We start from the raw sequence: 27,629 nt of genomic DNA on the forward strand, positions 1-27,629 counted from the left end.
TGGAAAAGGTGAAAGAAAGAAGGAAAAGAAGAGCTGGTTCAGAGCCGCAAACAGCTTCTTTGCGATATCTATCTGTGCAAATATTAGGTGGATCCACGGAAGCAAAAAAGAAGCCGATGTTTTCATTTAATATCCGTTGAAAGTCCGCTCGGCCCGCGCCGACTGCCAACCGGCATTCAGCGGAAAGATTGCGAGAGTCATTTCCCGTGTGACTAGCGTGGAGATGTTGCCTTTGAGATAGCCCACTCCGAAGCAATACGAAAGTCCTGGATGCTGCGCGTGCTGGGAGAGATACGCTCTACTTGTTCCCGATAGTTCTCAAACCGACGCAATCACGCGTTAAGTATAATGCTTTAAAAGATTGAAGTATGTAAAACGATGAGTAAACAACCGCTGCCCTCAAAATTCTATAAATTGACTCCATAATATGTTCAGACATTAAATAGTAATGTCCATTAATGTAGATATTATAGTTCATTATTAAATTATCAGTAATATTAATTCAATTAATTTATAACCAATAATATTCTGGCATATTTAAACCCATCTTTTAAGCTCAATTTCACAAATGTCCGTTAACTTTTAATCTTAGGTTAACTCATTCTTCGTCTCTCTTTAACGTCCCCCTTAGAAAGAGACAAAGAGTGAGTTAACGTAAGATTAAAAGTTAACCGACAGTTCCACCAACGTTTGTGGAACTAGCCCTTGAGACACATATTGCTTCAAATGTCTTTCTTGTAAAAGAAGAGAATCTAAAGACATAATTCAAGTTTCAGATTAATTGTAGCCACAGATTAAGCGGATAAATCAGCTAAATAAGTACGAGTATTAGTGGATTAATTAATGATTTGATTTAATGCCGAGACTCTCTTGTTGGGATACGACGTCAGTTGGAGTGATAAATCTGTAACAACGCGAGTGTAATGTCCCATGTGCGTCCATTGGCACATTGCCAAGGATCACAACTGTGCAGCGGATGATTATAGTAACATTAAGCGCCGTTTCTACGCGTAGAAAACTTAATGAAGCAATCATTACTCGGAATAATCGTCCATGTAATACGCGTAATTTCACGCTCGTCTTGCTATGACAGAAATTAAATCTTGATCGCCAAGATATACCAAGGCGAAATTATAACAATTGACAAATCAATATTCGATAAAAAATCGTCTCCAAAGTGAGTACACAAAAAGGATTCGATGAGTAGAAATTAGTCGATAGAAACATATATCGATATACGCGATCGGAAACGAACGTATATCATACCCAGCATGGTTGATTAATGCAGCGTTCAGATATGCAGCGACAATACGGGGTGGCCATTATATTCCGGGACGGAATTCCACCTGCTGTAGAGTTTAATGTCACCGTGCTAGTGTTTCCTTCGTGCGAGCAATACGAATCGTCGCTCGCGCGCGGAGACAGCGGTAGATTACCGTCGACGGCGCGGCAATTCTTGCGGTGTGACACAGTGTAATATTTCAATGCCGTCTTGACGATATTTTTCAGCAGTGCCGCGGTAGCTAGGTGGATAGGTGGGTACACCGCGAAAGTGGGAAATGTCAGCGAATGATTGCAACCCCGTGGTGCCGCCCGAACGGGATCGCCGAAGGATGCCGATACGAGAGCTCTCGCCATCCTTTAGGAACCTAGACGCAAATTTATAGAGACGAGATTAATAATAATATTACAGCATTACACACTAATGTTCTAATGTTTCTAATGTTTCTAATGTTCAAGCTAGGCTTCGAAATTATGTTTCAAACTTTTAATTATATTTTTTAGAATACTGATTTTATGCACTATTAATAATAATGTCGACTGCATTTATGTAATTTGAATCAAGACAGAAGTATAGAATAAAATGGAAATGACGTAGGATTTCTCATTATTTCGCTGGACAGGATCGTTTAGCGTCAAACTTTTTACACCGCTTTTTGACTACACGTGTAATTTAATCGCCCTCTTTTGAGACCACCTTTACGACCGAGGTCACTACTCGGCGAGGGGGGGGGGGGAGAGGGAGAGAGAGAGAGAGAGAGAGAGAGAGAGAGAGAGAGAGAGAGAGAGAGAGAGAGAGAGAGAGAGAGAGAGAGAGAGAGAGAGCGCATTTCGACCGTGACGTATTAACATGAAGGAGATAACGATTCAATATTACGCAGGCCAAATATCCTCAGAAACGCTAATGAGTAGTATTGATGTAGCGGGATATAAACGGAGTAAGACTTATGCCACGAGCATGAATGCGGACACGATCCTGATTGCGGCGATGAGCGCGCGGCGAAGGGAAGTTGCAAAGCTTCTTTCAGCTTCTACTCCGAGGAAAGAAGAATTGCGATCCTCGGCGAAGGTGAGGGCGGCGAAGTCATCAGCGCTGATAAATAAAACGTTAGAGCTACACATACCACCAACTGTCTGTCGTCGCGTAGCGATATTCTTGCTTGTACACGAACACATGCGCACACACACACATCCTTCAACCCTTCGCCTCGTCTTTCTCTTTCGCTAGTCGAGGGTGCGTTTAAAAGTGCTTGGGCCGGCTACAGGGCGCACACGTGAGATCGCCATCCCCCGGTTGTCTCTCGGTCTCTCACTCTCTCTCTCTTTCCATTCCGACGTCGTTGCCACTTCGAGCTGGTGAAACGCGCGTACTTCAGACAAACAAAGGCAACCTTCGTCGTCACCCCTTTACCCGGCATCACTCTTAACTAGTAGCTTAGTATGTACAGGCCCAGCTGTAATATTACGATCTAACGTATGCGTATACTCTGTAGGTACGAGCTAGCTTGCGAGACACACAGGCTCCTTTACCGAGGAATGTAGTTTGAGTAATTATTGTTCGCATATCGCTGCGGATTAATTATTTCCTAGGATATAGGATTATTTCGCAGTGATGTTATGCGAACTACGTTCAATATGCAATGCAAAATCATATAGTTGATATTGTATATATTCTATCTAGAAATATCTTTTAAAAAAACTTCGATATCGATATTGTTTTTAAGATTACGTGAAAAAAAATACTTGTTTTTTCGTATACAAGTAAAATCTCCGAGATCTAGAATATACACAGTTAAAATTACGGTTAAAAATAAATCCGTGTAATCGCTCCATGTACATGCGCTTTCGAGAGGCAGCAATTTGTAGACTAGTTGAAAAAGTCGACGATGCAATTCTGTCCGCAGACACCGAGCCCGCATTCGTCGAGAGCCGTTCGCTCTCGTTGTGTGCAGCACCGTGCGATCCACCCTTTTAGATCTCGCCAGCGAAAACAACGAATAATGTGTTCGTCTCGTCGAGGAACCGCATTGAACGTAATGATACCTCGTCGCATCCGTTTCGCGCGAAATAATATGGCGAAAATCGTAGGAGAGGGTCGCGTCCTGGCACTAGCTTGTCCGGCTTTTACCGTGGTATTTTCTCTTTCGCGTCATTATATTGCGCAAAACAAAGGACTCACTCGCACGATTTTCCTTGAAACTCGACCTATTAAATCATCGCTTATATTTAATCATCCTTGTTCATTTGCGTATTCACCAGGGCGAAACGTAACTTTTCATGTTTGCTGCGGAAATATATTACTATCTCCATTGTAGCTATAAAAAAAGAATATTTGTGAATATTGCAATTTCTAAATGTAAATAAGTAATTGTTTAGTTTTAATAAGAATAGAGGTAGATACCGGTTTTAATTATGCTCTTGTGAAATTTAAAGAGTTGTTTTATTCTGTGCACCGTAAAATTTAGCTTTTACGTGAAAATGTTGTAACTTCAAAATGGCATAAAAAGTTTCGAGCGTTGTTTGCCTTGTGTAAATTATTAAAACGGAAAAAATGGGAAAATTCGTAACATTTCGTAACATTTCCAGTTGCCGACTTTTTTTTTAGAATGGAATTTATTTCGTAAATCCAAATTTCCTTTTCAAACTCCCAGTCGATTACGACACGCGACTGAATTCATTTGGCTGTTTAGATCAAAGCGCAACATTTACCAGTGCCAGTCAGGATTTTATTCGTTCGTCGATCGTGCGTGCGTGCAAATTCATTTCCGCAAAATTCCCGGTAGGGGCACAAAACGCGAGGAACGGAAAACGCGCCGATAAGTCAATCTCTCTGGGCGAGAATGAGAACGGAAGGAATTGATGCGTGTGGTACGCGCAGACTCGCACGAACGCGGCGACTCGAATTCACGATCAAAGAGCGCGTGTTTCCCACTTCTCTTTGTCGTTAGAGACCTGACTTAGGGCAGATCTTATGTTAGTCTCAGACAAATTGTCGAATGTCTTCGCACCACGTATTTGTTGATTACGATGTTTGACGATGCAAGAATTTAAAGAAGGTAGTTGCAATGAAGTTTTTTGAACTGTAGCAGCACAGCGTGGCAAAACCCGGCGATCGGAGTTGCAAAATTCACATTCCGCCCATGATAACGATATTTCGAAAATATATAGCCCAGCGTAATTTGAAAGTTTTAATATACTTACATATACTTTAAAACTATGTGACTTATATACATACATCTATATTTAGTTTAAAGAAATTGATAAAAATTGTACTATTCATGATTTATACATAAAATCTTTAGCTTATCTTATCAAATGTAGAATTGGCGGAACTAGCAATATTTATCTATAATATTTTGATTGTAATCTATCTTGCCTGATTAATTAGCAAGAATAAATTCCCTTTAATTTTTATGCTTTATTTTAATATTTTGAGACCTATTCATATAAATCTATTCGTACCTTGAGATTAATCCGAGCTCAATCTGCGTTCTGCCCTTTCGGTAGATGAGCGGTCTCTCTTTAATGGAGGTGGTGCGTTTAGCTTCGTGTTAACGCTTTCTCTCCCGAATCACTCTGGCGTTAGGAATTGTTCGAAGCTGACAGGGGCGACTGCCGCTGCTGCTGCTGCTGCTGCCCTGTGAACAGCGTTATGTTTGTGAAATTATCCGAGTAGTAATTACGGCACGACAAGTAGTGTATGCCGGCGCGCGTGATGACTGGTTCGCCGATTATTTGTGACAAATGATTATCGTCACTCTCGTGTGTGTCACGAACGATCGTACGCAGCGTCGCTCGCAGCAGTGATATTGTTGCAAAGGCGAGCAATGATTTGCTTGGATGCACGCGATGATTGTGCGCTGTTGCATCGTACACGCGCGATCGCGGAAGTGTCGAATAAACATGGAATCTTACAGCACGATCATTGTATCAATGTTACGCGTGATAATGTATGTTATATGAAATTTATTACTTGTGTGTAAAGTAACATCTAGTTTTACTCATATATATCTCGTTATAAGTGCTTTTAAAACGAGTGTAATATGTATATCGTTATATTTATCCGTCGCACATTACAAAATTTTGAAGATCGCAGCTAGTTGGAAAGTGAAAATGTAGCCGTTGGGAGATTTTGAAAGCTCATTTAATGTTTAGCGACTTCATCCTGAATGACGAAAAGGCTTTGTTCGCCCTTATTTCGCGTGGATGAGCAAATTACCGAACAACGTTGGGCATGCAAATTGCATTTACAATAACGCATGTTTAATTCGTGACGGCGTTAAGCGCGTAGCGACATATTTGTTGTTTATATTTGTTGTATGCAACCATCACCGGCCGGTCGGCCGGACAGTCGCATTTCATGTGGACGTAAGCTGCATTTTGACGTCGCTTACGCTATCGCGCGACAATACCCGGGGACAACTGTAGAATTTCCCATAACGAAACTCGTTCGCGCGCGCGAGCCCGGCATTCACCGGGCGGACGCCCAGCGAGCGCGGAACGGAATGGAATATAGGAAGTCTCTTTTCCAGTACCGGTCCGGGTTACAAGATCGTGCGGAAAGCATAAAGATAAGGAAGGATACGGTATACGATCGATGTGTAAGCCTGGTATGCGGCGGCGATGCAACATAGTATCGCCGGGTATCGCTCGGGAGAGAGCGTACAACCAAACATGAACGTCTCAATGGAAGTGAAACACGCGTGATTAGGGAGCACTTAAAATTTATGGTTTCGCGTCGCACGAGTCTCGGGCGCGATAAACGCGGTTGCGCCGACCTGCGATGCAGGTAAATAGTGCCTCGAAAAACTCGTTCGGGCGCGTTCTCGGGAAGAGTACGGTACGGATTTAATGATCACACTTAAGATTTAGTCATACGACACGTCTCGATTATACCTTATAAATATTTTACTGTGCTAAAAAATTTTAAGATTCGTGATTAAATCAAAGACAGATCGATCTCCCGCAGTTTTGCACGTTTATCTCACGGATAATGTAAGATAGAGTTTCGTGGTAGCAGACCGAAATGTTTCACGGTAAGTTTCATCAATCGTTTCCGATAAGCTCGTGGTCGGCTGATTAACGTAATTCGATCCGATTCGCGCACACGCATCGCGCTTGTGCACGCGAATGCAGAAGCGCGTATTGTGCGGATATCGTGCAACTCAGTGGTGTTTCCACATGTTTCCAATCTCGTGTATGCTCTTCCCTTTAGTTTTTCGTCCCGCCCTTTCTCGCTTCTATAGTAATATGAACCTTTCTTTTTTTTGTGGCCGGTGGCAAAGAAAAACGATAGGATGTTTCGCGGGCCATAAACACGGGAAAATTATCGCACGGAAGAGCTGAAAGGTGGCGGTTGCAACGTAATAGCGAATCCTTCTTTTCTGCGTCCGGCGTGGAAAAATAGGCTTCGCTCGTCGGCGAAAGCACGCTCTCGCGATCACGCTGAATTTATGGCGTCATTTTGATGATAACTCGACTTTTCGAGCATTAGCGCCGAGATAATTGCCGGCGAATGAAAGCGTAAATAAAAACGCTGTTCCGTCGCCAGTAATGATTTACGATTTACGCATGCGACGAAAAGCAATACTCCTGAATATTCAACGGACGTCCCGAGAAATTATGCATAAAAGATAAGCTACGTTTACCGGATTATGTATCGTTAAAACAGAGAATTTATTTATCGGATTCTCTTCTTTATCTTTATTCTCACGATCCTGCTAACATTTTTACATTATGCTGTATCATTATTATCGTTCAATTTTTATTGTTCTAAATCTAAATTATAACGTAAACGTATCTTGATCTGACAGTTTTAAATCTGCCTGTACACGAATGGCGAGAAAGGCGTTCGTTGCGCTAGGTTTATATTTGACAGGTATCGAATGATATTTCCATCCGACAAACTTTTGTTTCTGTTCACCGATGAGTACAAAACTGCGAGCTTCGATATATGATGACATTCGTTTCCCGGATCTACATTTTTCTTCCCCTCGCGTTTCTGAAACTTCGCGATAGAAACGCAGCTCCACCCGATGTGGAAGACTTTCCGCGAGCGACAGATTTATCGCCGTCGAATCGAATTTTCTGATTAATGAACGATAGGCTGAAACGTCAATCAACAAGGGAATAATGTCGCAAGACGATTTTACGATTTCTAAATTTGTAAAATCATAAAAAACACCATGGCAATTTCATCTTTGTGTGTGCAATAACTATTTTTGAAGTCTGCAAATGTAACAATTCAAAAAACTTTGCAAGAGATGCGTGCAAAAAATACACGTAGGAATTTACATTTTAAGAGAAAAATTTTTTCAACTAACCAGACTGAAAGATTTATTGAAATCTATATTGAGAGGTACTACAGTTATCTGTAAAATCGTCTGTTATGCAATACGAACAAGACACGTCGTCCACGGTTATTCTGTACGCGGCGCAGCAGCTCATATCTAATTGCATGTGCGATGAATAACGAGAGAACGAGAAAGAGAGAGAGAGAGAGAGAGCGAAAGAGGAAGAGACAGAAGTAAAACAATAGGGTATCCCGGGAACAGGGGCGAGATGCGGCCGCAGAAAGGAGAATAAAGGTGTCAGGTAATGTGATATATGGGATCGATTTGAATCCGGCGTTTAAGCCGCGAGCCATAATTCAATCTCGATCGCCTTTTCCTTCCTTCTCCACCTCCGCGACTCTCCCTCTTCCTCTTCTTCATTCTCGTCTTTGGCCTCTCCGCTTTCTCGCTCGGCCGTGTACTATCCCTCAAGGGCACGTTCGATACTCAATATATACTTAGGTATATACATATCCGAGCTACTCTCGCGGTACCTGGCTCCGCATAATATATACGCGTATCGCGAACCCCGTTGACTCCTTAAGGCCTTGTGCACATTGTCTTCTTCGATTACGGACGGATTTCTTCATGGGATTATCGCGCTGCTCTCAGATTTGATATCGCGCCTCGTAATTTCCACCCTGGCGCATTAGTAATGCGGATATACGCCGGAACGATCGCTTTCCAAGTTCTTGCTCGTGCGGGAACGAGGATAAATGTAAGCTGAAATATTTCAAAAACTATTTTAATATTTATTTTAAATTACTTCCTGTCGATTTATGAGAAATATACGCATTCGTGCGTCACTTATTTTATGTACGTTCGAAGCGTGACATGCGTTCTAAAATCGAGAAATGAGCGAATTTTCCGATTAATAATTATGTACCTTATGACAATTCGTTCATTGTTCGATGTTCAGAAATAACTTGTGCTGGCTTGCGTCGCGGGGAGTTAATTGCCGTTTGCGCGTCGGCGTCGGTGTGAAGTTGGCGCTGTAAATTTCCAATCTTTATTAGTACGTCCAAAATACGTGTAACGAACAGCAGACACTTACCGCGACGAGCGCGACATCGTAGGACGGAGAAGTTCGTCTCTCTCAAAGAGACCCCACGATTCTTTCCCATCGAGTGTGATTTGCGGACCATTTTAAACGAGAATGACCAGAAGAACGTCCAGACGTATCCTCTTCGAATATCTTGTTTGTGCAGCGTCGTAAAGGGGCTGGCGGGGTTCCGGAGCGTTGCGAGTTGCGAGGACGGCATGCACACGGTAAATTCGTCGTCGAAAGAGCGAGGAAAAAAGGAAGCTACGAAAAACGGAGACGGTTACACGCCGTACGTCGTACGCCGTACGCGAGCTAGCCAGCGCGAAACAAACAAGACGGGCGGGGAGAGGGAGCACGGAGCACCGGGGCACCGGGGTCCCGTCCCGTGACGTACATACGGCGGACGACGGGCGACGGGAGTGGGAGTTAGAGTGGGAGTAGGGGGGGGATATCTCAACGGGCGCCGAGCACAAGGCAGTGCACGCGCAGCCGCCAGGACGCGCGCATCTCGTGTAGTTTTCTTACCGACTCGGGGAAGGTGAGGGAGAGGGAGAAGCCCGCGAAACCGAGATCAACACCGCATCGGCACTGCGCGTTCGAGTCTCGCGGTCGCTTCACGGCGGCGACATCGGACAGCCGTATTTTCAAATCACGAGTGCACGAATTTGAACGTCCCTCCTATATTGAGTCGAGAAGTTTGGCCATTCAAAGTGTCGCGTGATTCGCTTCGCCTGAATACGATACGGCCAATACGCGACACGCGTGAAGTTGCAGTGAACTGTGCGCTCGACGCCGCGCCGTCGTCGACGCGGAAGAAGGACGCCCGTCCATTGCTCCGAATGCTCCGGCGAGCGGGCGAGCCGCATCATCGTTCGGTGACGGACAGGACGTGAGAACAAGGTACGATGATTTTGGTGCTATCACTGAGAACTCGAGACGCTCTCGTGTCGTTGATCTCTCTCGATCCGCGGTCGTGTCGTCGAGTCGCACGCGCGATTTTCGTGGCCCGTTGAGAAAAGTCGCCGGGAGTGTATCGCGATCTCCGCTCCGAATCGCGTCCCGTCGCAAATGTGGCGTAACGGTTTCGATTTCGCGTCGGCGAATTAACGACACCGTGTCTCTTCAACCTCGTCTCCTTCTAATTGCAGAACGATCGAGCGACTGGCGTCGAGGATCAAAGTGCGTTTCGGAACGGGACATTTCGGAGTGCGAAACGTTCGCGAGCGTGAAAAGCCGCACTCGTTCGCATAGACTTTCGTTTCTTTCACGCGGATTCACGTCGAATTATTTCGGGGCGGTCGCGCGCGCCTAGCGAGCCGCGCGAAGTGAGTCGCGCGCGTGACGTGAGCCGCTCAACCGTTCGAGATTCGAATTCCCCGCCGCGTTCGACCGCCCGGCCCGGGGACCGCGCGCGCCTCGGCATCAGCCTCGCGGAATTCCGCGATCGCGAATCCGCGAGTGTGTGAATATCCAGTCGGCGTCAGTGCGGCCGAGTGACTTCCAGCGATGCATCCGCAAGGGATGATGAGGGTGTCGCGGAAGGAGGAGGACGATCCAACGATCGATCATGAAGCGTCGCGCCGTGGACATCGCTAAGGAGCTTCACCTCTGCTATACGACCTCCGATCTGCCAGTTCCGGTGAGTCAAAGACTTGTCTGTGTTACGTGACACTGCATAATAAAAAAAAACTGCAGTCTATTGTCCTTTGTTAATTTCTGATTTAATTTTTATTATAAAATTCTGTACGCTCGAATGATTCGAGAGATTATTGCAGACAAATGCATTCTCGTTTTATTCAATATGGAATGACGAAATGATTACTATGACTTTTATGAAGCAGGATACCTTTTTTACAAAATTCGATAAAACGTCACTTGCGTGACACGATTCGATTTTGGTTATGTCACTAGGCAATTTTTTCGTCTCGTAATTACGTTAACCGTCGATATTGGAATCGTCACGTGTATGCAGATATCTGCTTTTTCCAATAATTCTTGGGGTATTCGATACAGCTGTATTGTACGGCACAATTATATACAGAATTGCTATAATTGCTATAATTGCAAGACCGTAATATTCGGATTTATGCGATGTATGTGTTTGTCGTGCAAATAGATATCGTGCAAATAAAATAGATATTTCTGGATATTAATAACGTAAATGGCAAATATATTCCGATTTTATATTATTAACAAACTACACTTTTATTAAATATTTATTATTGAATATTATTGAAAATACTTGTATTGAAAGAAGAAAGAATTTATGCGAATAAAAATTAAACGCATAAAAGCGTTTTTCTGCATGCTCGCACATATTTTTACATAGAAAAACTCCAAGTTATTTCTTACAAAAGAGTTATTTCAAATTTAAATTTGTGCTTTCCGGTATAGTTCGTAATATTAGATACCATTTAATTGATATTATAGCATAGCGATAATCATTTAGTATGACGACTTAAGACGTTATTGAGGTAAATCACAATAGAACCAGAATCGAGATAAATTATTATAAAAATTATTTCAATTTACGACTTAATCGCTGACGTCGCAAAAAAGAAAAAAAAAACGTAGCATTCGCGAACCGTAGAAAACGATGCAGCGCGTTCGGCTACTCGACGAAAAGATCGTTATAGTCGGGTGCTCGGGTGCAGCTTCCATGGAAGGTTGGTGAACGCGACACGATTCCGTTGAAGAAGACCACCTTTTCAAGTAGGCGTTTAAACGTCAACATCTTGGAGAGCCCAGTCACTCGCTACGAGTGCATCGGTGGAGTGCGGCAGCCGCTCCGTCCTCTCGTGACGTCTCGGTTTCCTCTCTTCTGCCCTCCCTGTGCCCTTCTCTGAAAGAGAAGTGGTAAGAATTAATGCGCGGTATAACGAGGAATTTATATCAACGGAATATTTCCAGCCGTTCTATTAATTGCGCCTCCATTTCCGCTCTGCCGATCGCGTTCCGTGATGTACGCGAAATACCTATATATTCTAAAGTTGCTTATACCGCACCGGGTTGTATTCGTAGCGAGATAATTTGGAGCATGGAGCAACAATAGTACGCTCGAGGCAGGTAGCCGATTGCAATGTTTATTTAGAGAAACACTTTTTTTTTTGTAAATTATATCGGTGCAAAAATCGCGGAAACTACTCTGCCGTATGTAATTTCGTCGCGGTTTTCAGTCGAAGCAATATCGGTTATCGAAGTAATTTATTGCAAAATATATTTCATACCGGATGGCTTTTTATGGTGGTAAAAGTATTTTTAAATTTAGCAAAAAATTTTTATATTAATTTTGTAAAAATTTTATTGAGGGAAAGGTTGCGTTAAATATATTCGAAACAAAATGATTCATTGCAAAATATATTTAAAGCGGCATAATTTATTGGACGCGAAGTATGTTTGAGATATTACAACTTATCATATAATCTTTTGCTTAAAGCGATTTATTGTAAAAGTAATATCTTGATAACTTACGATAAAGTACACTAGAATAAGATAGCTTAATGCGAAATTAATTCGAAACTATTTAATAAGAATATTCGCGATATTTATGCTATCATATCCTGTTTCAAAATATATTCTATTACATTATATAATCAAGAGAGCTTAATACAAAATAAACGAACATAATTTACAACAAACAATACTGAGCGTAATATGATCCGTTATAGGATGCATTTAGCATCATATTGTACGTAATATTCCGCATAACGTTATACATCACAGATTATATTGAAGCAAGATAGCAATGCGGAGTATGTGTGAAACAATATCTAATCACGAATAACATTCGCGATAGACTGGATTAGTTCATTCCAAAGTATATTGCTCTCGGCGTGTAACACACAGCAAAATATATTCGTATATACCTATAGTATAGTATATATACCTATATAACTTAGTATACAATGCGCATGAGTTTATCATGGGGAATATTCGGTGTAACATAACTTATTATTATCTATATATGTTGCGAGATGGCTTATTGAAGATTGCGCTCGAAACTACTATCGATTGCGCGGAGCGTACTAACAATTAGTTACTTTATCGCGGAGTATACATTTGGAGCAAACGTATCGCGACAGTAATCGATAGGACAAAGATAGGAGACGAACGCAGGTGACAGAGGTGATGGAAAAGGGGGCAAAGGATGAGCAAAATCACGGAGTAGAGGAAAGCCGGAGAAAATTGGAGAAGTCGCATCGTTGATGAGTGCGCTGAACCAGGCTCTTCAGATCTAGGGGAGGTCCTACTCTAATTTCAGCGAGACGCTTCTCCGCGCCTCTCTCCCCATTTTCGCGGTCTTCGTTTTAGAGAGGCTGTGTGTTGAAAGCGAGACTGTGTGTCACGCAAGTATGGGAGAGAGGCGCAAGAAAGAGCAGAGACGAATCACTTGTCCTCGAAGAAGTTCCATCCGTCGAGTGCGGTGAGAAGCTCTCCAAGATGAGGTGACGGGAAACAGAGGGCGGTCTTCTGTCCGCGACTTTCCACCTCGCTGAGAAATTTTCCAATTGAGCACCTAATCCCGAGAGAGAGAGAGAGAGAGAGAGAGCCGGATTAATGTTTAACCCCGTTAACAATGGACGCTTTTAAGAAACGTTGCCAGCGCCTAAAAAACTCGGCCGAGATGCGCTCTTAAAAAATGCAGTATGTTACTTAGGCCGCTCGCACTTAAGTAATATTTTTCACCGCAGGAGCAACTTTACAATGGTATATTTCGTAAAAAGCACGTTTTTTCTTGTGTGAGCAGTGAAATATAACGTATGTGTGTGAACTTTTACGGATATATGTATAATTTTTAAAACTCTGAAAAAAAGATATAAATACATACATATATATATATATATATATATATATATATATATATATATATATATCGTTTATTATACCAAACTTTTTAAAGAGGATATGAGAGAGAGAGAGAGAGAGAGAGAGAGAGGTAAATTTAGAGGCAATTTTATTAGGTGTAAGAATCAACGCTATTACTTCATCATATCCACATATTTGCCATAATTAGCAACGTAAAATTTTTGTGTCATAAATGAACAGGGCAACTGAAAGAGGGACGGAAATGCGCGTATAGAGGGTGGCGTAGCGTTTCATTTTGACCGAGGAGCATTCTCCATGGCTGACTCGTTCTAAACAGGCAATATTACCTATTGACTTTGGCTCGTAGGGCTGACCGATGGTTGACTAAGCCGTATACGAGTTTCAACGGAGTTTGTCTATGTGCGGTTTTACCTTATGTCAATTTTAATTCTAACAATAAGTTCGATTATCAAAATAAATTAACGTTGAAATATCAGAACATTGTGGCATAGATTCCTTTTTAAAGAAAAAAATAAAACTGTACAGTGTTGCAAATTTGATAATTAAAATTGATCGAAAAACGTTGAAAAAGCTGAAGGAAAATTAGAAAAGGAAGAAAGTCGAAATAGTCTAATTACAGAATTAATTTTTCCTCTAATATTTCTTTTCATTTCTAAAATATTCCTCGAGGTTCTTCGTCTCAGATTATTTCTGTAGCTGTACATCTGAATTAAAGTCTTCTGGTTTTCAATGGATGATTACTTTGCCCCCGGAAATTTTTGTCGAAGTATGATCTCGGCGCATCATTCCGACAGCTGTCCAATTTGTCCCGCGTCTGGTGCATCTCCAGCATCTCGCGCGACCTATTCACAGCTTCGTATCGGGTTCATGGACGCTCGTAAAATTTCGGCCTTCGGCCGCGAGTACGTAGATTTCTTTGCGTTTTGCTCGTTCTATGATCTTATCTTTGCAGCTTACTCCTTTTGATCTCTTAATGCATCTTTGCGGAGAAACATTCTCAGACTGTGGTCTTTTATTTCTTTTCCTTTGCATTACATAAAATCTGATTTTTTTGATGATCTACGACCTACGTGATTATAATGAGTTTTCGACTCTAAAATATTTATTTTACTCGACTGAATAAACGCGTCTTTATTACGATGATTATTTTTCAATTTCTATTATGTAAATTTGTTTTGTTCGATTATACGTTGCTCGGTGGATTTGTTATCATGACGGAAATGAAATATATATATTTTCCTGAAATTGTAATAATAAAACCACAACTGCCATATATGTAATACATGTTAAGAATAATATTATTGCTCGTGTCTCATATTGTTATTGTAATTTTTAATAATATCGCATTCCAATAATATAATGTTTGTCCGATTTTACACACAATTACATTTCATACAGTACGCACTTGCCATTTACATAAATTCGTGATTGCGGATGCGTGAAAGGAATACAAAGAGTTGCCGTGGAAAATAAAAAATTTATACATTTTTTATTACTTTATATAAAAAAAATTACATTTTATATTTAAAACGCAATGGTGTTTTAAAACTTAAAGCCGCTTTTAATATTTGAGTATTTGGCAATATGTTTGTTATATGTATTACATTTATAGAATTGCAAAATGTTGGATTTTTAGTAGTGGCAGTGCGATTTAATGGAAAATATATTAATCAATATTAAAAGCTAATTGAATGATTTACTTTTCATTAACGTAATTTTAAATATGAAAAGAATATAATGGACTAAGTAACAGCTCCTTTTCTTTGTCATATGTGGTAACGGTTCTATATACGTATGAACGGTCCTATACATATATTCTCACATTTCCATAATGAAAAGTCAAATATCGATGGATCATCGGAGAGTACGCGGCATGTCGACAATACGCCATCCGTCATATTATCGGTTTACCGGTGTGTATATTTTTTTACACGTTCTAATTATATCCATCGCGCTCGACTCCTGCGTACGGTCAATCCGGATTTCGGTCGGCCGACGGGCGAAATAACTCGAATCATATTACACGTGCGTTAATATGCCGCGTAACGCACTGACCCATACCGAAACGAGCAACGAATAATAAACGAACGGATCGGTAATGGAACGCTTGGATGCGAGACGCAAGACGAGTCGATTTGTTTTTTCCAATAAATGAGTTATTTGCCATTCGGCGTTTGGTTTCCAATTTTTCATCGCAAGATCTAGTCATATCCGGGAGATGCTCTGCTCTCTGTGGCCATCGAGGTGTGTCGACACGGAATCACGCCGATATGATTACTGTCGTTATCGCGAGAGACAATTTCGTATAATAATTAATAGTAAGATTGTTAATACAAAACTTTTCTAAAAAAGGAAAGAATGCAAAATCTAAAAAACTTGTTACTCAATAAAATCAACTTTTGAAAAATCAAGGCACAAGGCTAAAATTAATGTATAAAGTGACAATTAACAGGCGAAATTTTATTCCGTTATAGTATTAGTGTGTGTGTGTGTGTTTTTGTGTGTTTTATTTCGTGATATTAATATAAATTTTACTCATCAAAAGAATTAAATTAAAGTTTATCATTTCAATATTTATTTCTAACTATGATTTTTAAAAACATTAATGTTTTTTTTAGTCATGTTTTTTTTTGACATAAAAATGTTACAATATGGATTATCATTGCGAAATTCTATGATTTTCCCAAATAAAACTTGAGAAAGTGCATTCGCTTCCAGTCCAGGAGCTCGATTTGGCCAGTTGATCTGCAGGAAGTCGCTGTGAAGGCAATATACATATATTGGCCTCTCGCAAACTCGTGTCTCTTATATCTTCGATAATTATTCATTTTCCTGCGCGTAATTTGGTTTGATTTAATTGCAAACGATGGATCGTCCGTCGCGTTTGCAGGCAGAGGTTTGCCCGATTCTCCTCGCTGCTCTCTCTCTCTCTCTTTCTCTCTCGCTTTACCGACCCTTCATGGATTTCCCAGACTGGTTCAATATAAACTGCAATTTAATTGCCGAGCTGGCCAATAAACCATGCTTCCTCCGTAATTTCGCGGCCGAGGACTGCTCATTGCAAAATCAAGGACGCACGATCGAATTCGGCAACGATCGCAATTAAGACATTTTTCCGTCTTATTCCTGCTTTTTTATCTCTTTATTTTTATCGAAGACTGCGATCATGTTTTTAACCGATACATTCTTTTAATCCTCGATCCTTTTAATTCTCGATGCTCGTTATTAAAGTCGCCAATTGCAATTAAGCTTATTGTTCGTACAATAATTTAAATGTCAACAAATTTTGCATGGAACAATTATTTAAAAATTACATGTTTTTATAGCAGGTAATAGATTCATATTTCATTCTCATAATAAATTCATCGCCCTTTGTAATTATCCACAAATTAAGAGTTGTTGTTTACCGAAAATTATTTGTGTGCAATTTCGGCCGATTTTGTGCATCACGATACACACATTGCGTGCGCTCAGTCGGCGGCTAATTGGCAACGTGAAATTAACGTGGCTTGAATTAAATTGGCATTTTAAACGTTATTTCAACCGGTTGTTTGTACATTTTCTTCATAATTATTTAAGTCATGATATAAAGTAAGAGATATTCTTCGAAAGGATACCACCGCTGCGCCGCGATTTTCGGCGTTCCGTCATATATTATCCGGGCACTAGTAGCGTTTATCAGCAGAGAAGCGAACGAACGAGTACTACCCCGTTTATCCGGCGATGACGGTAATTACCGGGCTACGCGAGGCCACCTCGCGCCATTAAATTAATCTGCCGCCATCGATATCGCTTGGTCGTGGCAAAATCCGTGGCCTTATGGCGATAAATACGCAGTTACGTCGGCCGACCAGTCCTGCCGTATTTCACTCGCGGCTCGCGATTTGTCACCTTTTATGCGTCTTTTATGTCCCGACCTGTTTCTTAAACACTCGTTTCTATGCTCGTCTATCGCTTACCTATGTTACCGCGAATACGTGTTGCGTATATCCGCTAATATTGTACGCCGCACGCTGTCGTACACGCGTGTCTAGGAAGAACGACGACGCTTATAGCTACTAAGTAGGCCTAGGTAGTATCATGGGATATCGGGTGACGTTCGATCGAACATCGTTGAGAGGGATTCCAGAGGGTGGTATTGTGTCGCAGGAAGAGGTAGAAATTCAACTGGGATTGGAGCTAGAGGGAAATTTCTCCGCTTGAAGTACCGTCGATCTTGCATCACTCGATACTGCATTAACATTTGGTACATCTGGTACATTTATCAGGAAAATCTTTACTGCAGTTCGCTAATTAATCCTCTACGAATTAGCACAATTTACGAGTTATGCATGACGCATTTGCAAATTCAAAACATCGTGTACATTATAAAATTTTACATAGGTATTTGTTATATACGATCTAGGTATTGCAAAATATATCTTTGTGTAGGAAGAGGCAGATTTTTAAAATTTGTATTCTATATTGTTTACCGATATAAATATATTTTTATTTAAAAAAAATTTCCAATACACACATTATATACTTCGAATTAACGAAGCTTACAATATTTTAAAATAATTTTTGCTTTTTATTATTGTATCAATTTTTTCGAGTGAGAGAAGCATAATGAGAAAAAAACAAAACTCACAAAACATTTAAATTGTAAAGAGTTAAAAGAGAAAATCTGTTTAACGACTGTTTAATCATTTACATTGAATATTGTTTCTAACTTAAAGATCAGAAAGAATCCTGCAATTTCTTTGTACTGAACGTTTTCACGTCGGTAGCGTGATGAATGAATCGTCGAATGAATAAGAAAAGTTCCGTTGAAACTCTCTCTCTTTAATAAGTCCATGTTTAAACGGAGGTTTTGCGTCCATAGCTCAATCGGGACTCTGCCGTTGAGAAACGACCATATTGAAACCCTTAGATGCGTTCGCAATTCGCGTGCTTAACAAAAAGATTATGTGATCTTTTTTACTGTGTGCGATTTCAACGAGAATTTTGTAACGAGAATTACTCGTATTGTTAAACATCGTTTTCGCCTTAAAATGCACAAGAAAAATTCGTTAAAACACTGTAGATGGAAAGTAGGGAAATATGAATTTATGTATTTATGGAATACACATTTCACATAAAACGTCAAGTTTGGATATTTGATCAAAAATATTCAAATATATTCAGTATATGATTTTAAAATGAAACAATTGATTTTTTATGCAATATTTTCTTCTTTTAAAATAAATTGATATTATCTTTCGAAATCGATGAAGAGATACGCGCAGGGAGGGTCTTGAGATTTTAAAAATAGAATTTACAATAATATTAGTAATTTAATATTGCATATAAATTTTCTATGTATGCATGAGCTAACTGTATAACAACCGTAAAAACATCGTGTTTTTAAATTTGTGAAGCAATATCAAATAATTATTTTTTGATAAGTTTCCATTTATGATATTAAAACTATATAATATTAATATTCTTTTTAATTGCTTTTCCTCAATTTAACTGAGATGGACATGTTCCCGTTGACGGATTCTAAGCGAGATCAAATCCGCACCATCTGGTACTCGGAGAATGTCCGCCGCATTACTCTTGAAAGCTCACGACTCTCGGGAGACGCACCTCTCCTGTGGTGCGTGTGTATTCATCGCGTAATTAACATCTCGTAATTATAGGTGTGCAACAGGGAGAGAGAGAGACGAAGAGAGAGAGAGAGGGGGAAGCGGGAGAAAGAGAGAAAAAGACAAGTCGGACGTTCTGTGCTCGCGCGAACGCGTTCTCGCTTTTCGATCGTGGGCATTACGAGCTTTCACGAGACCGCACCGCGTGAATAAGGAACTCTGAAGTCTGAAGAGGGTGTTATGTGCATTATGAACCTCTTGACGATGGTCCGAGAGTCGGGGTTTACGAGCTGCTCATCGGTCGAGACCTGGCTCGTTCTTAGATCTTCTTTGAAGAGGTCAGCTCTCTTTCACTGTTTCTTCACTTCTCTCTCATATTCTCTCTCTCTCTCTCTCTCTCTCTCTCTCTCTCTCTCTCGTTCTCAGTTTTCTTTTCTTTTGTTTCTCTCTACCTTTTGGACACTTCTCTATTCACACGCGCGCGTTTACGTTCGCCCAATTTAACGGCTGCTTACTTGATTAATCGTGTATTTTGCAAACGACGCGGCGCGGACGTCTTTAAGTCATCATCACGCCGAGAATTATCCACGTTCGTGGGAAAACCGATAGAAACGATTCTCTCTTCTATCCCTCTTTCTCTCTTATTCGGGACACCACTTCGGCATTGACGAATGGAGGTGGTTGACCTCCCAGTTCTTTAAGAGACGCGCCAACCTCTCTCCACCTCACGCCCGGCAATGAAGCTGTACGGCGATTCTTCACCACCGAAGATAGGTCGGCCCGCGAGCGCGCTCAGGTGTCAATGGGATTAATGTTGCTCGATTAATGGGACGGTTCTCTATAGGTGGTATGGAGGAGTCGGGCTCGGTTGATAGCGAAGTGTTAGCCGTAAATATAGTCTTTCCTGCTCTCGGGTAATTTTCACGAAGCTCGTTTAGTTTTATCAAAAGGTAATCGCAACTGAACGTCTTTATTCTGTCGTAAGCGAGAGAAACATTGGGATTTTCGATCCATCGAATTGACACTGAGAAAAAAAAATCGTAGATTCAAAGAAATATTATTTGATTCAACTAAATGCAGCGGTCACGGGCTGTCAAGCTAACATTTGTTAATTCAAAAAATATTATATTTAAATAGATTCAGAATTTCTTGATATTACTCACGTCTATTTGATTTAAATATATTAATATTTGCATTAAACAAATCACTACAACTAAACGAGTTTAGTCAAATTTACAACATTTTTTTCTCAGTGTAGCTATTGGCCATCTTTCTAAATATATCATTGTCGATCAAGTCGAAGAATTGATTATGCTAGGATAATGTTGCGATGAATTGATGGAACAGAACTACAACACGAATAGGAGGGAAGAGAAACAATAATAGTTCATCGCGCGCGTAGTACGTTAACGCGAATAATGCGGAAAGTTAGCTTCGACTGATCGACACCGATGTATACGGCCTTCTTCCCCTCACCTCCGGCTTTGCGGTTAGACGGACGAACGGAAGTTATGCGTTTGGATCGCTTCGCGTAACGCTCGGCAAACTACAACGAACTGTTGGGAGCGATGAGGGAATCATTAGTCAGGTCGATAGGTCCTTCGCTGAGTCATAAAGATAGTGCAACCTCCGCTATCTCATCGTCCATTTTCACAGTTGCTCATTATCACCGCATCCACTGTCTAGACAACGATATAAATAATTTTGCTATTTCAATATGATGGAAAAACTGTTATGTAATTTTATTAATTTTTCTTGATAGTACAAAGACTAAAGTAAACCTGAATATAAAATTGATTAATCAAACTTATAGCTAGGTTATTGTACATATCTTTGAAAGCGTGATTAAAAATGGTATATTTCAGCTAAATTTTCGCGTAATCAATGATAAAATTAAACGATAAATTTCTTTTTTCCATTTAAATGCGAATACGTAATTTTTAACGAACATCAGAAAATGTTCTGGAGTCGCAGTCGGTGTTTCGCTCATTGAAAGTTTGAATCACTCGCCATTCATCAAACTTGTACAAAGCTTAATGAAGCGAAGCACAATGGCATAGCGGGAACTATGTTATTAACACTTGTTGGATTACTCTTTTTATTTCCATTTTTCCAATATTCAGGGCTTTTATGCAGTCTGGCTTGAATTCGATTATCGCGATGTATGAATCTAAGCAAAAATGTATGTTGCCTCATTTATCTGCACTTTTGTTATCGCGACATTGTTGATTAAAGCGATCCTTTTAATTGCGCTTTTATACCGCATTATAATATATCGATCATTGGCTCGAGATAAATAAAATATCAGCGGCGCAATCGCGCGAAAACCCAAATTATTAAAGCCTGCTATCAAAATCTCTGCGCTCAATGCAAATCGCGCACGAATCTCCCGAGAATTAATTCATTAATCTCTAGTATTAATTTGCGAATTCTACGTTTGCGTTGACGTCGTTTCATCTTTTGCTGCCCGGCTACATTCCTCTTCCGGACTCTGACTGTGTTCGCTCTACCTTTTTCCCCGGTTCATTAATTACGACGAATTCCTGTCGCTTAACAAAACACTTTTTACTTTTGTCGGGCTCCGGGTACGCACCGAATAGGCACGAGTTACCATTCGGTTGTGAAATTGGTCACGTGGCTGGAAATGTTTTGTGTGCATGTAGCCAAGAGAGGGAGGGAGAAAGAGAGAGAAAGGAAGAAAAAGGAGTAGCCGGCCCTGGCAGGGGGATGCGCCACTTCGATCGAACTCGATTTGTTACGTAAGCGAGTATGTCTGGTGTTCCGCGAGAAAATCGCGTTTATCACACCGTGAAAACCCTTGTCACGTGCAGGCGTGGAAGACGTATCTAATTGTAAGTTCCTTAATGTAACGTTCCTGTTGCAATCCGCGCACTATCCGCACGTATTTCAATTTCGTTTATGATCCCATTGTGCCCGAACTCAATAAATGCAATGCTGCTCATTCCAAGCATTCCCAGGACGATATAGTTCGATATATCATCTGACATGATCAAAGTTGCAAAGTTGAACAAAAATTTCTGCTAAGTTGATATCCCATTTTCAGAATTGCAACATAGTTAACAGAGTTCCGATTCTTTTTTCAAAGAGAACTTACTTCTTGATATATTTCAAAAAGAATTCAACGACTAAATGTAAATAATACAAATTATGAAGGATGCTAATGTCATGATCTCTTTTTTTAAATGAAAATTGGGGACCTACTTTAAGTATAGTTTTATTATTTAATCTAAAATGCTAAAGTTTCAACAAAAATACAAGTAACTTAAAAGAGGAAGACTAATAACATATATATGTATCGATCGTCCACCCTTCCCATCCGCAGTCTCTCACAGGAGTTTGGTCACATTGGAGTCTCTCACATCAAGCACGTGACAGGACCATCTTGCATTAGACACATGACGTAATTATGGGCTAAATCGGGCAAAATGGTGTAATTACAATGATAAAATGTTGACGTTGAAAAAAATGTTTGAAACAATCTTGTTTGCGATCTCCGACGAGTATCGATCCTCGGCGAGGCGGCCGACACGGTTACTTCCGGTCGACGGCCAGATTTCACGGCGAATTAAAAATTTCGCATCCTGCCGGGGCGCGCTCACCGGCCGATGAATAAAACATCGTTCTGCGTGGTTAGCCTGATTATTTACACAGGTACACGGTGAGCAGCTGCGTGAACCGAAATCAATGTAGCCGCGGCTATCGCCTGTTTAATACACGTCGAGGCACGCCTTTGCAAACGTGGTATGATTTTTAACGTTGCTATTTCGAAAAATGAAATCACTGCTCGCGGCGAATATATTTTGCATTCGAGGGAGTGGGCTTTTCGCACGGGATCGCCGAGAATTTGAGAAACCGAAGATCGCGCGATATAGACATATTGCGGATAGTAAAGCGCACTTGGACGTACTTAAACCGCACGTACTTAGCTACGCGAGCTCTCTTCCGCCTGCTTTTAATGATTAAGAGCCGCATGGCCGGCGATAGGTTTGTATCTGTGCTCCATGATTCGCTAAGAAGGAAGGGATCGGACGTCAATGGTGAAGCGAGCTGATAAGATGCAGTGAGAAAAGTTAGTTAATGAGACTCCGCGCAGATTGCTACGTGATTGATATGCAGAAATCAAGCTCTCAAGTAGAATGCGCGTCTCGATATTACTGATATCAGTGATTATCTGAGCAGATAGTTGAGAGGATTATTGCTGATCCAATTATATCCTTTCAGTGCCTGATAGCGTATCTTGATTATATACATATTCTATATATATTTTTTTTTGTTATAAAAAATATGAAAGTTCTCTCTCTAACATAATTATAAATTTTGTTCAAAATGGTAGCCTCTTAAATATAGAAATTTGTAATAAAAAGTTACAGAAAATTTTTATGTTATAATTAGTAAATTTACACACACACACACACACTCACTATATATATATATATATATAATGCTTTGGACTTAAGCATGACTTAGCATTGACATATAGAAACTACAATCTGATAATAATTTCATAAAATTCTACATTCAAATGTCAATATCTTCTAAATAAAGTGTTTGTATATTTCTAGAGAAACTTTCTTGCGCCTTCTTTTGAGATTATAAATTTATATTTTAAGTTTAATTTTGAAACACTGCATAATCTAATCATAAATTGTATCTTGTATTATTTATAAAAAGTGTAATGTAAATAATAATCATTATTCTTGAGAAATATTCAAGCAATAGTCGTCAATGACCAAAATCACGAGTATACTCCTGGTCCAAGGACGATCGCTTTTAATGCATTGCTGGGCGGATGTTCAGGGTGCCTGTCGAGGCGAGGGTCGATCAGTTCCCCATACGAATTGCATTTGCACGCGTTAGACAGCCACGTGGCCCGATTCCTGAGGGATTCTTCCGCGTATAAGCGAGCAGGCTGTAAAATCGCACTGAGAATCATTCAACGCGAAAGGAAAATGGCGTACGTGTAGGAAAGATCTTGTCCGTGCGAACTCAGCCTCGGAGTGGATTAAAGGACTGATCGCCGATTTTGTTCCGCTCGTTAAATTCTCGCCTAATGCGATCGACGTAACGTAACGCGTTTTCGAGAGCGAGAACGTCGTCTATTTCGTATCGATGAAGCAGTTACTTTGTTATCGCACGTAGTCGTATTATCTCGGATTTACTTGGCGGCAAGGGAAAGTACGATCCAATTAGGATCGTGCCGTTATTACCATAAAACACTTTAATCGTAACTCGGGCAAACGGTTTCACTATGTCGTGCAACACGTTCCAGGTTTATTCTACAGAAATTTAATGTGATAGATATTTATTTTAACTTAATATTTCAGTTTAACCGATTATTCTGACGAAATAACGAAGTAGTTTAGCGGCTCAAATAAATCACTTTCTTTAAGTGTATATAAATATTCAATACTTGTTAATGCATTTTTACATTTGCATAGATACGTAGCGTTGCTCTGTTTAATCGATCATTATAATATCATAATAAGATAACAGCAATAGAATAAGTAGAGTAAGTCTTCTTCTTAGTACAAATGGCTAAATATTCGATGCTCCTTGATTTATTTATCGATATTCATTTACATGAAAATAGGTAGCATCCTTTCATCAAATGTCGTTTCATATAAAATATCCTCCTCTCTCCCCCGATATCGCAGACAATTACGTAATTGGTTCTTTAAGGTAGCTTTGTCCACGTTTATCGCTCGCGGGCGATATCACTCCGGTTCCAACCGTGAAATAAAAGCGAGGATTCGATTACCCGATTGGCAAGAGTAATTACGCAGTAAGGTGAATGCGCTTTGGAGTAACTCGCTGATACTTTTATTGTGAATTCCGACACTAGTCAGTGTAGTGTCTCGAATTTTCTGCACTTCTTTAACTATGTGTTGATTTTTTTTTAACAAAAATGTCAAAATAGTTCTAGATCACGTAAGGATTAAAAAAGAAAAGTTTTAAAGGTGCAATATTCTTTATCTAATTGGTGTGGACTTTGCTTAAACAAATTTTTAATTTAAGAATGAATAATAAAACGTTAAAAATAAAAAACCTGATTTTAATTGTGATTTAAAAAACTCGAAATTTTTAAAAAATCTCGCGAGCTTAAATTTGCTATATATAGAAGGAAATATCCGTGTATCAAAACAAGTGTGGTAATACGGGTATGTAGACACGCTTTCATTCGTTGCTTCCGTTAATAATGCAGTTGAAATGTCAGCAATTTGAGACCTTCATTAATGCGCTTGTAGACTGCACAAACCATCTACGACGTGACTACACATATCGCCGACTGCGGTATTAAATATTTACTTGCTCAGTACCGAGCATCTTCTTGAATCCTCCTGGATCCTCTCGGATTCTCTCAGACAGTTATGTCTATTCTGGATATTGCCACCTAGGGACGGTGTTAACTTCGAATGCCGTACGTTCGAGATATTCTACCTCCGACATCTCTCTCTGAACGATATACGTGCGATGTATTAATAATGACTAATATTGTAAATGGTAAGAAATCGAAAATTAGTTTATTATAAATTATTCAATGACATTAATAATTGATCATTAATTATTCGGAAAGGAATACAATGCTAAACTTCGAAGTTTACAGTAAAATATACATAATATGTATAACAAAATGTTACAGAAAGCGTTGTGAGAAAGCAAAAACTTTGAAATAGGATTTTATTTAAATATTAACTTTATTAGTAGATACAATTTGCAGGTAAACTGAACATTTTCACATGTGTATAATACCACAAGGCAATTTACATAAAAAATATCGCCTTATACACAGGACGCTAGGTTGCATATGGAACGAAAATTTTGCGGTTATCTTATCTCACTATTCTCGACATAGATGATATCTAATTGTGCATAATCATAATGCTGCACTTCCGTGGGCAACTTTCGCCGAGAGCCGCAATTCGTGAATCCGCCCGCGGCGGATGGCACAGTGAGAATGAGAGTAATGAGAGAGAACGCGCGCAGCACGGAGACAGATTCAGCAATATGCACCGCTGAATTTTTACTTTCTATAGCTCGACGAATGAATAAAGCACTCGTCCTATTCAAGAATAAAATCGAACGGTTGCTCCAGGTTTATACTCGCATTTACTCTCACAATCATCGTTATTCTCGAAGAAAACATCTGGCCTCGCAGATCATCTCGGCACTTTCTCTTTCACAAATTTTCTGCTGGAAACATTAACTTGTCATTTCCAAATCTTTTCACATTCGTACGAATTATGCTTCTGTAACTGTTTACTCTACAGTTTGTTGTTGCAATATTTAAAAACTATATCGCACATTATATTTTACAATCTTACATATTTTTATTATGGTACAAAATTTTAATTTTGTTTTTCTGAGTCTTGTGAATCTCTTAGAAATATTCTAAAAAATATAAGATAAGATATAAAATATATTTTTGCATTCTATCATAATTTTACGTTCTGTGATTGAATACTTGTGCCATATTTAAAGCTTTCTATATAAATTTAATTTAAATACATTATTACAAGAGAATTGTTTTTTCTTATAAAACTTTGAATTTCAGCTTTATGCTAAAATGACTTGTTATAACTATTAAACTGCGGGAGATGTTTGGGAGATGTAGAGATAAAAGTCAGACACATTGCAGAAACTGTAGTGAAACTACCAGTCCGAAATCTAGTAAAGCAAACGATCTTGTAAACGTGCGTCTATTTTATGTGAAACAGTTTGTACGTATAAAACCATCGATATCCGCCTTACGACCACTCAGGCGATCTGAATTCGCATTTTATTGCTCTCTAATAATACTACGAGCGCGGAGAATTTACTTTCCTCCCTTTTCTCGTTTGGCTTTATCTTCTTCCGCGGGTCTTTCGTCGATGTCGACGAGAGAAAACAGTCGAATATATACATTAAGCCGCCGTGGCTTTTATTATACCTTCTTTCCGCGTGCCGATCTTGAATCCCTCTGAAATCGATCCCTCGCGATTGAATTCCAGACGACATGAGTCCTCCGCCGTCAACATTGGTGTATAGTCAACGTCACTGTGTACAGATATCTTTAATTCCGATGTATGCGATATACAGACACGGATAGAGAGGATGAAGTAGAGCAAGGGGATAGAGTTATAGGAGCACTAGTGATTAGGCCGAGAGAGTTCTTTCCGGTCTTCCGAGCTTGGCTCAATTGGCCTTCGCCGTCGCGTCGCTTCGACAGACTCGTTATAATTGAAGAAGCACAAGAGTGGCTACATTGTTACGATATAGTTACCATCGTAGTTACGGTAGTTGCCACTGCAGATCGTGGATATTATATTTTATTTTGACATGTTTGTAATATTCGTATAGTAATATTTCGTAATAGTAATATTAGGATATCTAAAATATATTGCTACTTAAAACAGTTAAATAATTCTTAATCATAAGATAAATGTTAAGTTTTTTATTTACATTAAATTAATTACAAAGATTTATCAATTTCCTAAGTAATGATCAATAATATAAGTTATACGAATTTGTTATTTT

At 39.8% G+C, this 27,629-nt stretch overlaps 1 protein-coding gene and 1 long non-coding RNA gene across 5 annotated transcripts in view; one reads left to right on the forward strand and one right to left on the reverse strand.

The window, feature by feature from the left end:
• Window positions 1–4,592: 4,592 nt before the first annotated feature.
• On the reverse strand, window positions 4,593–8,854 carry LOC112467002. The gene is made up of 4 exons (XR_003042204.1): window positions 8,668–8,854; window positions 8,500–8,605; window positions 8,108–8,336; window positions 4,593–4,919 (listed from the first exon to the last, which is right to left on the reverse strand). It is a non-coding gene; the product is annotated as an uncharacterized LOC112467002 (long non-coding RNA).
• A 1,218-nt stretch (window positions 8,855–10,072) lies between these two features.
• LOC112467009 overlaps window positions 10,073–27,629 on the forward strand; it is a 324,735-nt gene continuing 307,178 nt past the window's right edge. For all 4 annotated transcript variants that reach the window (XR_003042205.1, XM_025035429.1, XM_025035430.1 and 1 more), the window contains exon 1: window positions 10,073–10,297. Coding sequence is in view for 3 of the 4 variants with exons in the window: in XM_025035429.1 (XP_024891197.1) it covers window positions 10,226–10,297 (72 nt within the window). In the remaining variant the exon portion in view is untranslated. The remainder of the gene's footprint in view (window positions 10,298–27,629) is intronic.

This window comes from Temnothorax curvispinosus, unplaced genomic scaffold (genome assembly GCF_003070985.1).
Source record: "Temnothorax curvispinosus isolate PA1 unplaced genomic scaffold, ASM307098v1 QBEX01016800.1, whole genome shotgun sequence".
Taxonomy (NCBI): domain Eukaryota; kingdom Metazoa; phylum Arthropoda; class Insecta; order Hymenoptera; family Formicidae; genus Temnothorax; species Temnothorax curvispinosus.